At 41.3% G+C, this 10,297-nt stretch overlaps 3 protein-coding genes and 1 long non-coding RNA gene across 12 annotated transcripts; 2 read left to right on the forward strand and 2 right to left on the reverse strand.

The window, feature by feature from the left end:
* Positions 1-402: 402 nt before the first annotated feature.
* LOC110181775 (uncharacterized) lies at positions 403-3,921 on the reverse strand. Of its 3 annotated transcripts, none has more exons than XM_020949649.2 (5): positions 3,562-3,921; positions 1,879-2,066; positions 1,417-1,705; positions 1,149-1,349; positions 403-1,072 (listed from the first exon to the last, which is right to left on the reverse strand). In XM_020949649.2, the coding sequence occupies exons 2-5, from the start codon at positions 2,064-2,066 to the stop codon at positions 749-751; spliced, it is 1,002 nt and encodes a 333-aa protein (XP_020805308.1). In that variant the 5' UTR covers positions 3,562-3,921; the 3' UTR covers positions 403-748. The 3 variants fall into 3 exon arrangements, with proteins under 3 accessions (XP_020805308.1, XP_020805309.1, XP_086692432.1); XM_020949650.2 differs by lacking the exon at positions 3,562-3,921 and adding an exon at positions 2,383-2,525; XM_086836306.1 differs by lacking the exon at positions 1,879-2,066 and having other exon boundaries at positions 3,562-3,870.
* Positions 3,922-3,982: 61 nt separating this feature from the next.
* Positions 3,983-7,754, forward strand: LOC110181818 (trimeric intracellular cation channel type 1B.1). Of its 7 annotated transcripts, none has more exons than XM_020949710.2 (4): positions 3,983-4,352; positions 5,737-6,055; positions 6,117-6,389; positions 6,456-7,754. In XM_020949710.2, exons 2-4 carry the CDS (start codon positions 5,778-5,780, stop codon positions 6,733-6,735), a joined length of 831 nt encoding a protein of 276 aa, XP_020805369.1. In that variant the 5' UTR covers positions 3,983-4,352; positions 5,737-5,777; the 3' UTR covers positions 6,736-7,754. The 7 variants fall into 7 exon arrangements, with proteins under 7 accessions (XP_020805369.1, XP_020805370.1, XP_020805371.1 ...); XM_020949711.2 differs by having other exon boundaries at positions 4,122-4,348; XM_020949712.2 differs by having other exon boundaries at positions 4,285-4,448.
* Positions 7,522-10,270, reverse strand: TH1 (negative elongation factor complex member TH1). The gene is made up of 5 exons (XM_020949709.2): positions 10,062-10,270; positions 9,230-9,942; positions 8,712-9,158; positions 8,173-8,654; positions 7,522-8,098 (listed from the first exon to the last, which is right to left on the reverse strand). Exons 1-5 carry the CDS (start codon positions 10,122-10,124, stop codon positions 8,067-8,069), a joined length of 1,737 nt encoding a protein of 578 aa, XP_020805368.2. The 5' UTR covers positions 10,125-10,270; the 3' UTR covers positions 7,522-8,066.
* On the forward strand, positions 7,844-8,214 carry LOC147643337 (uncharacterized). The gene is made up of 2 exons (XR_015272435.1): positions 7,844-7,985; positions 8,036-8,214. It is a non-coding gene; the product is annotated as an uncharacterized LOC147643337 (long non-coding RNA).
* Positions 10,271-10,297: the final 27 nt, after the last annotated feature.

Raw genomic sequence — 10,297 nt, forward strand, 5'->3', positions numbered from 1 at the left:
TTTCTTTGACAAATCAAAGTTTTAAAATATCATAACTTGGCCAAAATATCATCAATTTTAATTCCGAAAGCTGGTCTTTGCTAGTTTTTGTAAGGTTAACAAAGCTACATACTTAATTTTGAATTTTAATAAATTAACATTTTTGTCCATTTTTGAAAATTTCAACGACGTAACCCCTTATCATTTTTTTGAAAAAATTTGTAAAAATTGTTTTCTATTAAACATGGTTAGATCGATTCGCCTGTTGACACTGATCAAGAATATGTATGATTTATAGGGTCGGAAATGATTCCTTTAATGATTTAAATTTAATACCCTGCAGGGGTAAAATAAAACTGGAACGATACATTTCTTCCACTATATACTTACTTTTTATTCATATTGATTTCCGTACAATGCATGTTTTTAGAAAGGATTTTATTTTATTTACAAAAAAATCGTATGAATCATCTCTGTTCATGTATACTGAAGCCAAAAGTCAAAACTACAAAACATCGTAGTTGGGATTTGGATTAAATTTTTTCGAAATGCTCGTAATGTATAGATACGTGTATATGTTTCATGTAAATCATTATAAATTCGTTAATACTTTATTTTCCTTCGTTTTCTGTGTCTTGTGTTGCAGAGATTATATAGTTATATGCCTAAGTATCAAAAATCAAATATATATATATATGAATTTGTCTTTTTACATAGGTAGTTGAGAGGTATTTTACATGGATCTCGCAGTATTCAAACTCGTTACTCGTTACGAAATCGTACAATCGCAGCACATGAGCGAGTAATACAGACATTTGACAACCTTTTCATCGTCTTCATCATTGCCCTTGGACGAATTGAGTTTGGCCTTGTCATTGATATTGTAGCTGTACAGCTGGCCGTCTAGCTGATCGGCCTCAGACTGCAGACTGCTATCGAGGGTGCCCTTCTTGGACGCCTTCTTACGCTTGTTCTTGTGCATCATCTCGTTGCAGTTGCGCTGCTGCACCATCTCGTCGATCCAATCAAATTCGGTGGCGTTTTCCTGAAAGCGTGGAAAACTGGAAATGCTTTCTATGGAGTTGATATCCTCCTGTTTCAAGAATATTCAGATAATGAGTGAGTTATTAGGACAAAGGCTAAATTAATTATCATAAACTGGTGCTTACCTGATTATTATTATGGTTCTTATATTTAGTCTTCTGTGGCGTGGTCTGCTGAGAATGGGCCGCGTCCTGCGCTCCTTGTGCCAGCGGCGAGGAGGTCGTTGCTATCGAGGCTGTGGTTCCCGCCGAGCTATTTAGCACCACCTCCGTTTCTCCAGCTCCGGCTGGTACTTTTGGCAAGTTTCCGGGATCCATGAAGTTGGGCTGCAAATAAGAAATACCTCAAGTTACTGGTCCGTCTAATGTAACTCTGTGTGCACACAGCTCTTACAAAGTCCTGTATCTCGGCGGTGGTAATGACATTCGGCGAAGTCATGGCCCTGGTGGATGGAGTAGAGGGTGCAATCTCCGATAGAGAGGACGTGGGTCTTAGGTTTGGAGAGTGTGTGGTTACGGGGGTGGCCGGCAGAGTGGCAGTCTCCGAAACGATGGCCGATGAACCATCAGTGGACGAAGCGCATTCGCTTTTGCCGCTTTGAGCGGCCAGTGAGCAAGTGGCCACAAGACTCAGGGATGAGGGTGCATGGATATTACCTTCCCCTGCCAAATCGGACGATGGTCTGAAAGAAAACAATTGTATTATCGTGAATTTTACAAATAAACAGAGAACATTGGCAATAGTTGAGATAAGTAAACGGTATTAGCACACAGCTGTTAACACTTTACATTTTAGTCATAATTGTTTGTACCCCTTTCCTCAATCTCAACAATCCTCCAGAAGCATCTTACTTACAAGTCAATCAGCTCGGACTGTGCCTTGCTGCCGCCCAGGGACCACACCTCGCTTTTCTTTTGCGGACCAGAGTAAGAGATGTGTTTGTTGGTAGTACTAAAGCGACCCTTGGAATGAGACTTTCGGCCCGGTATCCACAACATGCGCATACCAGAGGATTTACTTTTCTTCGTCGAATTGGAAGCCATCTGAAAATCGTTGACTTGTGTAGAATTTAACATTGAAATGGCACAAGGAATACATGCAGGGAATGTGTACGACAGAAGTGGACTTGGTGGGGCTTGGCTTGGTTTGGTTTGTCTTTGTACCCTTTGCTATGCGAGCCACCTAGTGGTGCCTGCAATCTGAGAAATTCAAAGATGCAACTATTGCATTATTACCTATCTATCGCACAAATCCAAATTGTTTCATGTAGAAAATGGATTCTTAGCATAAGCTTGCTTGGAACTACTTTTGTCTTGAAGGCCTTAATATTAGATCAACAATAAATAAATATTTACTCACTTTCTCAATCAAGGCTTACAATTGGGATCCAAAAATATAGATCTTAATTGCCAATACTCCCATGTTACTTTCGGAAATATGAATACGAATATAAAATATGAACGTTTTATCTCGAAATAGGAGCTTGAAAGGTGACTCAAAGAGCAAGGTATTATGATTTAGATAAAATTTAAAATACTACTTTGAAAATATCTACCATAATCTTCCCTCTAAGATATACAATAAATATATATTTTAATGTATCCAAGGCATAACTCTTGCAATCGTACATATAAGCATAACTGTATCTGCTTTACCGCTAAAGAAACTCGTTGGCGGTAGGGATTACGGAATGAATGAACGCGTTGCGGCGATGACGACCTTTAAAATATTTAAATGGGCTTTACCAATACCTAGTCAAGGTTCACACATCACATCAACGCCCGAAAATCGGCGACTATAGCCAAAAAGTTTGATACGAGTGACTTCTTAATAGACAATTAAAACGCAAAGACTAGAAGACTGGGCTCCGAAGCTTGAAATACTCTTGGTAGACAATTAATTCTTATTGGATATAAAGGTTATAATACAACAGATACATTAATAAGAAATTAGCAGCAAAACTAAATTAGTTACTACTTTGGGGTGCTTTCTGCTTTATCTTTGCGATAAGGACCACCCCAATAAGTCGCATTCTTCTTAAAACAACAATTTTAAGTTTATGTTCATACATACATACATACATATGTACGGCAGCTACAAGATGAAAGCCATAAAAGAAAACTGGCTCTGTGTAGAGTTTCGGCCAAAAAGCTTCAACAAGAGACAAACACATACGACTAAGACGGGTACGTTAAGCTCGGGATGTGCCGCCTTCACTGCGTTGCGTTATACCCTCAGCAAGGGTATAAGCATTTATTTATTTACTATAGCCCACTACTTTGTATGGATGTACATATGTATGTATGTACATATCCATACAAGTTGGCCGTGACAAACGAACGTAACAGTGTATGTATGTATGTAGGTACATCATACATATATACATATGTACAGGGAAATCGGCTGGAGTAGGTGGTATGTAGATGAAAGCACAACTGGCTTTCGACAATCAATGAGTCTTGTGTTAAAAGCGGTTAAAAGAAAACTTAAGCCATTTATTAAAGCACTCACAATGCACAACAAAGATAAATCGCTCACCTTTTATCCTCAGATGTCGACCTCAATATTACTTATAGAAGTTAAACATTCACTTGGGATTTGTGCAAATAAGGCATGTGCGTACGCAAAATAAGTACATTTATATGTACATTTCAGCAACGCTTTTGGGTTTTCTGTGTGAATTCGGGAAGCGGCTGGGATTGGGTGCCAATATATTCGTAGCGTCGCCGATTTGTTTTGATTTTCTCCGAGAACTTTGCAAATTGACAATAAACTAACACACTCTAGGGTTACAGTGTGCACGCCGCACTTTCCGCTTCCAATGCTAAAGTTTGTCTAAAAAAGATCGGATTTTTCATCCACAGCAGCTGGTCACACCTAAGCCGGCATGAGAAGGGGTGGAGAATCATCGATGTTATTGGGAAGACTATCGACGTTTGTAAACATTACTCAATGAGTTAAATAAACTTTAAAACTATTTCAATTCTGTCCATCTATTTTATAAAATATATTTTACTTTTAAACTATTATGTTTCCCTTACTTTTAGAGCATCGATAAATCATTTTTTAAGCTACCGTCACGATCTTTTCAAAAGGTAGTTACGATATTTACTACCCAAAGAGTTGGCAGCACTGCACAGAGCAAGAGGCTTCGTTCTCCGAAAAGTGAAAAGTTCTAAATATATAACATGTTCTCGAGAGCAGAAAATAGGCAAGCATTGGAGCAGCGAGCGTGTAATATACGGATTACGGACCTGGCCTGGCCCAGTCTCCTCGTGCTCGTGCTGCACTCTGCTATCCGTTATCCGTTGCTCGCGTGTTAGACGTAGGTAATTCACCGCCTGGTTATTTTTATTCATTTATCCGCATACGTTGGGGACCGTCCGCGCTCGTCAGCTTGCTTGTGTGTGTGTGTGGGTTTGCAGGTGCCTGGATGCTAACAGTAAAAGTTAACCGTTGAGATACATAGCAGTAGAATAATATTATCATCCGTACATCTCTATGTACATTTGCATGTACAGATACATCACTCCAAACTTACGCCACGAAAATAGCCATAAGGCATATATGGATGTATATGTGTAGATGTGCACGCAGATATCACAGCTGCGGCGAAGATATTAGAACTGCAAATCAAATGTTTTTGTTTTTTATTTTGTTGTGTACAAAAAAATCAGACATCTCGTCATAGAGATTTGAAAGCATCCAATACAAATGTTTTAAGTGCAACAGTAGAGATTTGAAAAATACTTTAAAAGATTTAAAAGAACTTCCATGACGTGTATATTTCTTAAATCTATCTTATAGTCTAGGAAACTAAATATTTCTTCTTACGAAATCTGAACATACTTTTCTGAAAATTGTATAAAAAATAAATAAATAAAAATTGACTGCAGGACAATTGTGGGGGGTCTAAGACATTGACCACCACTGTAGATGTGAACCATCCGTTCGTACATGTGTTTGGCCCGACCCGGCGCGCTTCTTTTAACAGCCCTCACCGATTCATTAGCGAAAATTTATTTTTGGAGCTGCGGCAAAAACAGCGACAAATTTTATTCGAATTTTTTTTTATGTTTCTTCGTCTACATGAAAAACACAATCCGACAACTTTCACATCCATTCTATGCACGGCGCCCGTCCGACTGCAGTTCAATCAGCTAGAAGCATCAATTGAATTTAAAAATCAGACCGCGAATCGTTAGTATCTTCATTCGATGTAAGGGGAGATGTACATAGGATCCTATAGCAAATCAAAGGGCCAAGTAATATCCGTTACACAGTCCCAAAAATGCAAGTGTACATAACTAAGTACCATTAATACTTTTAGAGTACGAAATTACTAGAATTATAATATTAAAAGAGCGCACAGCACCATTATTATGTAACCTACATATGTACATGTACATCATACACAATGGGGGCGATTCGGTAAATTCTTTAGCTCAATATTTTTGGAAATAGCTCAAAATTCCTTTACGGAAAAATGGTCTAAAACTGTAGCAATTTGCACACTCAAATACATTGAATGTGTTTCAGATCTTGATACTATTAGGGTGAAAATAAAAAACAACTCGAAAACTTGGTAAACCATGTCTAGATTGATTCGCAATGTGATTGTACTTAGAAAAATATCACAGCTTTTAAACCAAATACAAATGAAATCTTAAAGGCCAAAACAATATAAATAATTAATATTTCTCTCTTTATTAGATTATCACCCGTGAAGGCAGGACACAAGAAAGGCTGTGATCATGGACCCGGAAGCATTTTTGGACGTGGCCAACCAGGTCATTAAGCTGAAAATGTTTCCATTCTTCGACATTGCGCACAGTCTGCTTGCCGCATTGGCCGTGCGCGAGGATTTGGGAGCAAATGCGCAGGCGTTTTCACGGAAGCATCCGCTCGCCTGTTGGCTCTCAACCATGCTGGTGATCTTTGCCGGTGGCATGGTGGCCAACGGCTTGCTGGGCGAGCCGATTTTGGCTCCGCTTAAGAACACCGGCCAGCTTCTCGTTGGCACTGCCGTGTGGTAAGTGTCTTAAATCGTTGAGGCCTTAATTTCTCAGTGTAACCAACAACTATCCCAACAGGTATGTGGTATTCTACACGCCGTTCGATATTGGTTACAAGGTGGCCAAGTTCCTGCCCGTCAAGATCGTCGCTAGCGCCATGAAGGAGATATACAGGGCAAAGAAGGTGTATGACGGTGTGGGACATGCGGCCAAGCTGTATCCCAATGCGTGGATCATAATGATTATTATTGGCACCCTGAAGGGCAACGGAGCGGGCTTTACCAAGCTAATCGAGCGTCTAATTCGAGGAGCTTGGACCCCGACAGCCATGGAGTTTATGCAGCCAAGCTTGTAAGTATTTCCGTCTGACTGAGACGACATTGATTTAATTCACATTACCTTCCCTATTATCTTTAGTTACACCAAGGCATCGCTGTTGGCGTCTATTATCTTTGTGCTGGACAAGAAGACCGACTGGATCTCAGCACCGCATGCTTTGGTATACTTCGGCATCGTCATATTCCTGGTCTACTTTAAGCTGTCATCGATCCTACTGGGCATCCATGATCCCTTCTTGCCGCTGGAGAATCTATGCTGTGCCATCTTCTTTGGCGGCATTTGGGATAGCCTGGCGAAGATCCTGGGCCGTGGACAGGCCAAGGATGGCGATGGCAAGGATGTGAAGAAGAATAACTAACAAGAAAGCTAAAAAGCAAACAAACAACTATTTGTAGTTAGCCAAAAAAGTACTTAATGCTGCCAACCAAAGCATACATATGCATAAAAACGCACACACATATATACATATATATACTATACTATATATATATAACATAGATTAGCAATCATAGGCGTCGTCCTGCTTCGGCTTTCCCATTCGCGAGCGGTTTTACGCGCTTCCTAAAAAACAAAAACTACAAATCAAAAATGCACAAAATATTTGCACAGTATATAGATCAGGTATGCCAAAAAATTCGCTGTGAAAATGTGAATTGACCCTTAATTAGGGATAGCAGAAAATAATACTTATTCTAGGCCTTATTTAAAGTAGTTTCCAATTAGCATCGATTTCTTTGGCATCCCTCTATAAGCTGCTTGCGAAAATGAAAGCCGGAGCGTGTGCGCCTCTTCGAAAAACAATCGTCAACCGAAAGATCTTCCCGAGCCAAAGACATTTTTGTGAACTTTGTGTGGAAATCGGTCTTGGGGATCAGCTCTTGTGGGTGGGTGTGCCCGTGCCAGTTGGTCCTCGACTCTGATTTCGTGCCAAGTGTTTTGTTCTTAGACCCTTGAAAAATGTTGTATTTTTTTTTAATTGGTAGGATTACAACGATCATAAATAGCACAAACCACAGACATACTTAGAGATGCCATACTTAAGCGTTATAACTAAATCCATCAGCCGATGACGAAGGAGCACGCCGTCGAGTCAAGACACAAGAGCGGCGGCTTGCTCAACGAACGAAATGTGTAAATATATATATGGGAGGTGTGCAGATCACGCGCGAGGAGGTTTCTTCCTTTTTATTTCTTATATTTTATTTTATCTTTACATTTTTTAAATACATTTTAAGAGTTTTAATTGAAAACTCAATGATAGATCGAATTGGCTAAAATGTAGACTTGTGAACACGCATTCATGCTGGATTAAGGGCTTTTGCAAAAGAAACAGAGGTATGCATGTTTATTGGTTGCAATAAATTTATTTAAACTATATCTGGGTTGCCTTGATTTTCTCATTTTGGATGGAAAATATGGATAGCAACTAACACAATAAACCAATCGAAAAGTTTCAAAATTTTTATATACTAATTTATTGCATAATAAAACTTAAAATTTCTCAATAAGATCACCTAACGTACTAAAATGTTTTGTCGATATAAAAATGCAAGGATGTAGGACATAAAATGTATCCTTTTACCCTGAAAAGAAGACCAATCCACCAATGTGAGAATGGACTTTTAAATCTTATAAAATTTAGTTTAAATTAAATGTAGATAGATCCACACACTCTACCACTTCCACTCTCTACACGGTGGTGTAGTGCGCTTTACAGTGAACTGAAACAAGGATGAAACACAGAAGGAGTTAGAAGAGCAATAATTACAAACATCAAAGCCATTACAAAACTCACCAATAAACTCGCCCACGGGATCGTTATCACCCTCGCCTCGCATAGTGCCCGTGATCTCTTCATTTTCCACCATTGGCAGGAAGAGCTGCACGAATTCCGGTGAATAGGGATGGGTAATGGTCTCCAGGACCTCGGTGACAAAGTACCGGATGAGGGAGATGTCAGTGTCTTCGATGGCACAGCACTGTTTGATGTATCGGAGGACGGGAACGACGCAGCCACGTGTTAGCAAATTAACCATTCGATCCAATATCATCTTTTTCATCTCCAGCTGGACGAGAATTTCCAGTTCATCCTGCTTGGACTCGAACAAGCGGATAAGCAGGAAAAGGATTTGCTGCTGCAAGGTGGGATGCACAGCGGCCACCTCATCCAGAACAGCCAGGTGAGTGGGACAGCTGTCGGTGGAGAGCTTGAAGTAGGACGGTTCCATGACTACATTTTCGATCCATCGGATAACGCCAACGCCCACCACGGGATACCTGCAAGGAGCGTAGAAATGTATTTGTCTTCGCGGTTTAATCCCTTCATGAACTCACTTGATGCAATTGTAGAGCGTCTGCAGTTCTGCTATCAGCTCCGTAGAGCCCTGGTCGACGTTACAAATCGCATGCGCCTTCTCGATGGCCTGAATTGTGCTCTTCAGCTCCTCCTTGTTCAGTGTCCGCTCCGTCATGGGTCGCTTCTTGGCCGGCTGATCAATCACAGCCGACGCGTAGGCGAGCAAAAACATATACTTTGGCTTATGCTCGGGGTTGATCTTGACGCCGGAACGGAATAGCGCGTCAACTAAAAGCTCCAGGAACTGCGGGTTGCGTATCAGATCGATGGGCGGTGGATCAGAGCCCGAGTAGTTGCGGAACAGCACAGTGATGTCGGCGGGATTGAGTGTGTTGCGGGTCAGCATGGAAGTTAAAGCCTGGCACGCCTGCGGATAGACCGCCGAGCCGTTCAGGGCCATCGTTATGGGCGTGACATTCTGATTGCTGAGGGGAGGGAGAACGAGAACCCATCATCAGAGCTCAGAGCTTGAAAATAATCTCAAGAAAATACTCACTTTTGTAGAGCGTACTTGATAATTTCCTGAGAAAGACGTTTCATGTTAAAGCCACCCTTCTGCTCCTGACTGAGCACTTGAATCAGTACCTGGGAGTAGACATACGTGTGCTGGCCGTGACACACCATGCGGGCGCACTCCTGAATGGCGCCGTGCACATCATCCGGATTGTTGAGAAACTTTACAATAGAGGTCTTGAGCACGCGCGAGAAGACCTCGATCTGCTGAGCCGCCGTCGAAATGGAGGTGATTTCGCTCTGGAAGCCCGCGTCTGAGATCAGCTTGATGGTGAAGTTGAGCATAAGGCAGTCGGGATACTCCTCAGCCAGCCTGTAGATCAGCGAACGCCACGTGTAATGGTCAATCATTTCGGTGAGCCAGTCGGGTGTCTCACCCTCCTCGGTGAATATGGTGTCGGCCTTCTTCGGATCGAAGGACTTGAGTATCATCTCCTTCAAATGATTCTCCACCATTGCCTGCACCTCGGTCACCTTGACGCCGGCCAGAATGAGCCACTCGGCCAGCAGGTTGGCCATCTGGGCCACCGCCTTGTAGTTCTCCGAGAGCATCGATATCACCTCCTCGGGTGAACCGCCCGACTGGAAGTAGCGCTTTAGCTGTGTGAATATGCCCGGCTCCATTATGTAGTCGGGCGTCAGGAACTTCTCCAGGCACTCCTGGATCGTCTTTTGTGGGTTGTCCTCCTGCATTTCCTTTAATTAAAGAATAAATAACATTATTTTCGTTTAAATATGTTTTTTAGCCGAAGACTTAAACAAACAAGAATACAAAACAAAGTTTGCTTTGCGGTTTTGTGCCCACTCTTTCTTACTTCCGTGTTAGACTGGGCCTTGGTGCGGCTTTGCCAGGCGGAGTCCTCGTATTCTACTTCCATTTCCTTGCAAAAACTGATTTACATAAACAAACTATAATATTTAATAATTTTCTGTTTCTACTACTTTTTTTTGTTGTTTCCAAAATTTAGTGTGGGCTTAAACTGATGTTTACAAAATAAAGTAGACAAAGACATTGGTATTTACTAGATTTATGCCACGTTTCCACCGCCGA

Source organism: Drosophila serrata, unplaced genomic scaffold (assembly GCF_035046125.1).
Source record: "Drosophila serrata isolate PLE 108 unplaced genomic scaffold, ASM3504612v1 contig_276, whole genome shotgun sequence".
In the NCBI taxonomy this organism is placed as follows: domain Eukaryota; kingdom Metazoa; phylum Arthropoda; class Insecta; order Diptera; family Drosophilidae; genus Drosophila; species Drosophila serrata.

Coding starts and splice junctions, on each gene's coding strand:
- LOC110181775 (XM_020949649.2), bottom strand. CDS start 2,066: ATGGCTTCCAATTCGACGAAGAAAAGTAAATCCTCTGGTATGCGCATG. Junction 1,350..1,416: donor CCGCCGAGATACAGGACTTT/GTAAGAGCTGTG, acceptor TCTTATTTGCAG/CCCAACTTCATGGATCCCGG. Junction 1,073..1,148: donor AGAACCATAATAATAATCAG/GTAAGCACCAGT, acceptor TTCTTGAAACAG/GAGGATATCAACTCCATAGA.
- LOC110181818 (XM_020949710.2), top strand. CDS start 5,778: ATGGACCCGGAAGCATTTTTGGACGTGGCCAACCAGGTCATTAAGCTG. Junction 6,056..6,116: donor CTCGTTGGCACTGCCGTGTG/GTAAGTGTCTTA, acceptor CTATCCCAACAG/GTATGTGGTATTCTACACGC. Junction 6,390..6,455: donor GAGTTTATGCAGCCAAGCTT/GTAAGTATTTCC, acceptor TATTATCTTTAG/TTACACCAAGGCATCGCTGT.
- TH1 (XM_020949709.2), bottom strand. CDS start 10,124: ATGGAAGTAGAATACGAGGACTCCGCCTGGCAAAGCCGCACCAAGGCC. Junction 9,943..10,061: donor AGGCCCAGTCTAACACGGAA/GTAAGAAAGAGT, acceptor CTTTAATTAAAG/GAAATGCAGGAGGACAACCC. Junction 8,655..8,711: donor ACGCTCTACAATTGCATCAA/GTGAGTTCATGA, acceptor CGCTCCTTGCAG/GTATCCCGTGGTGGGCGTTG.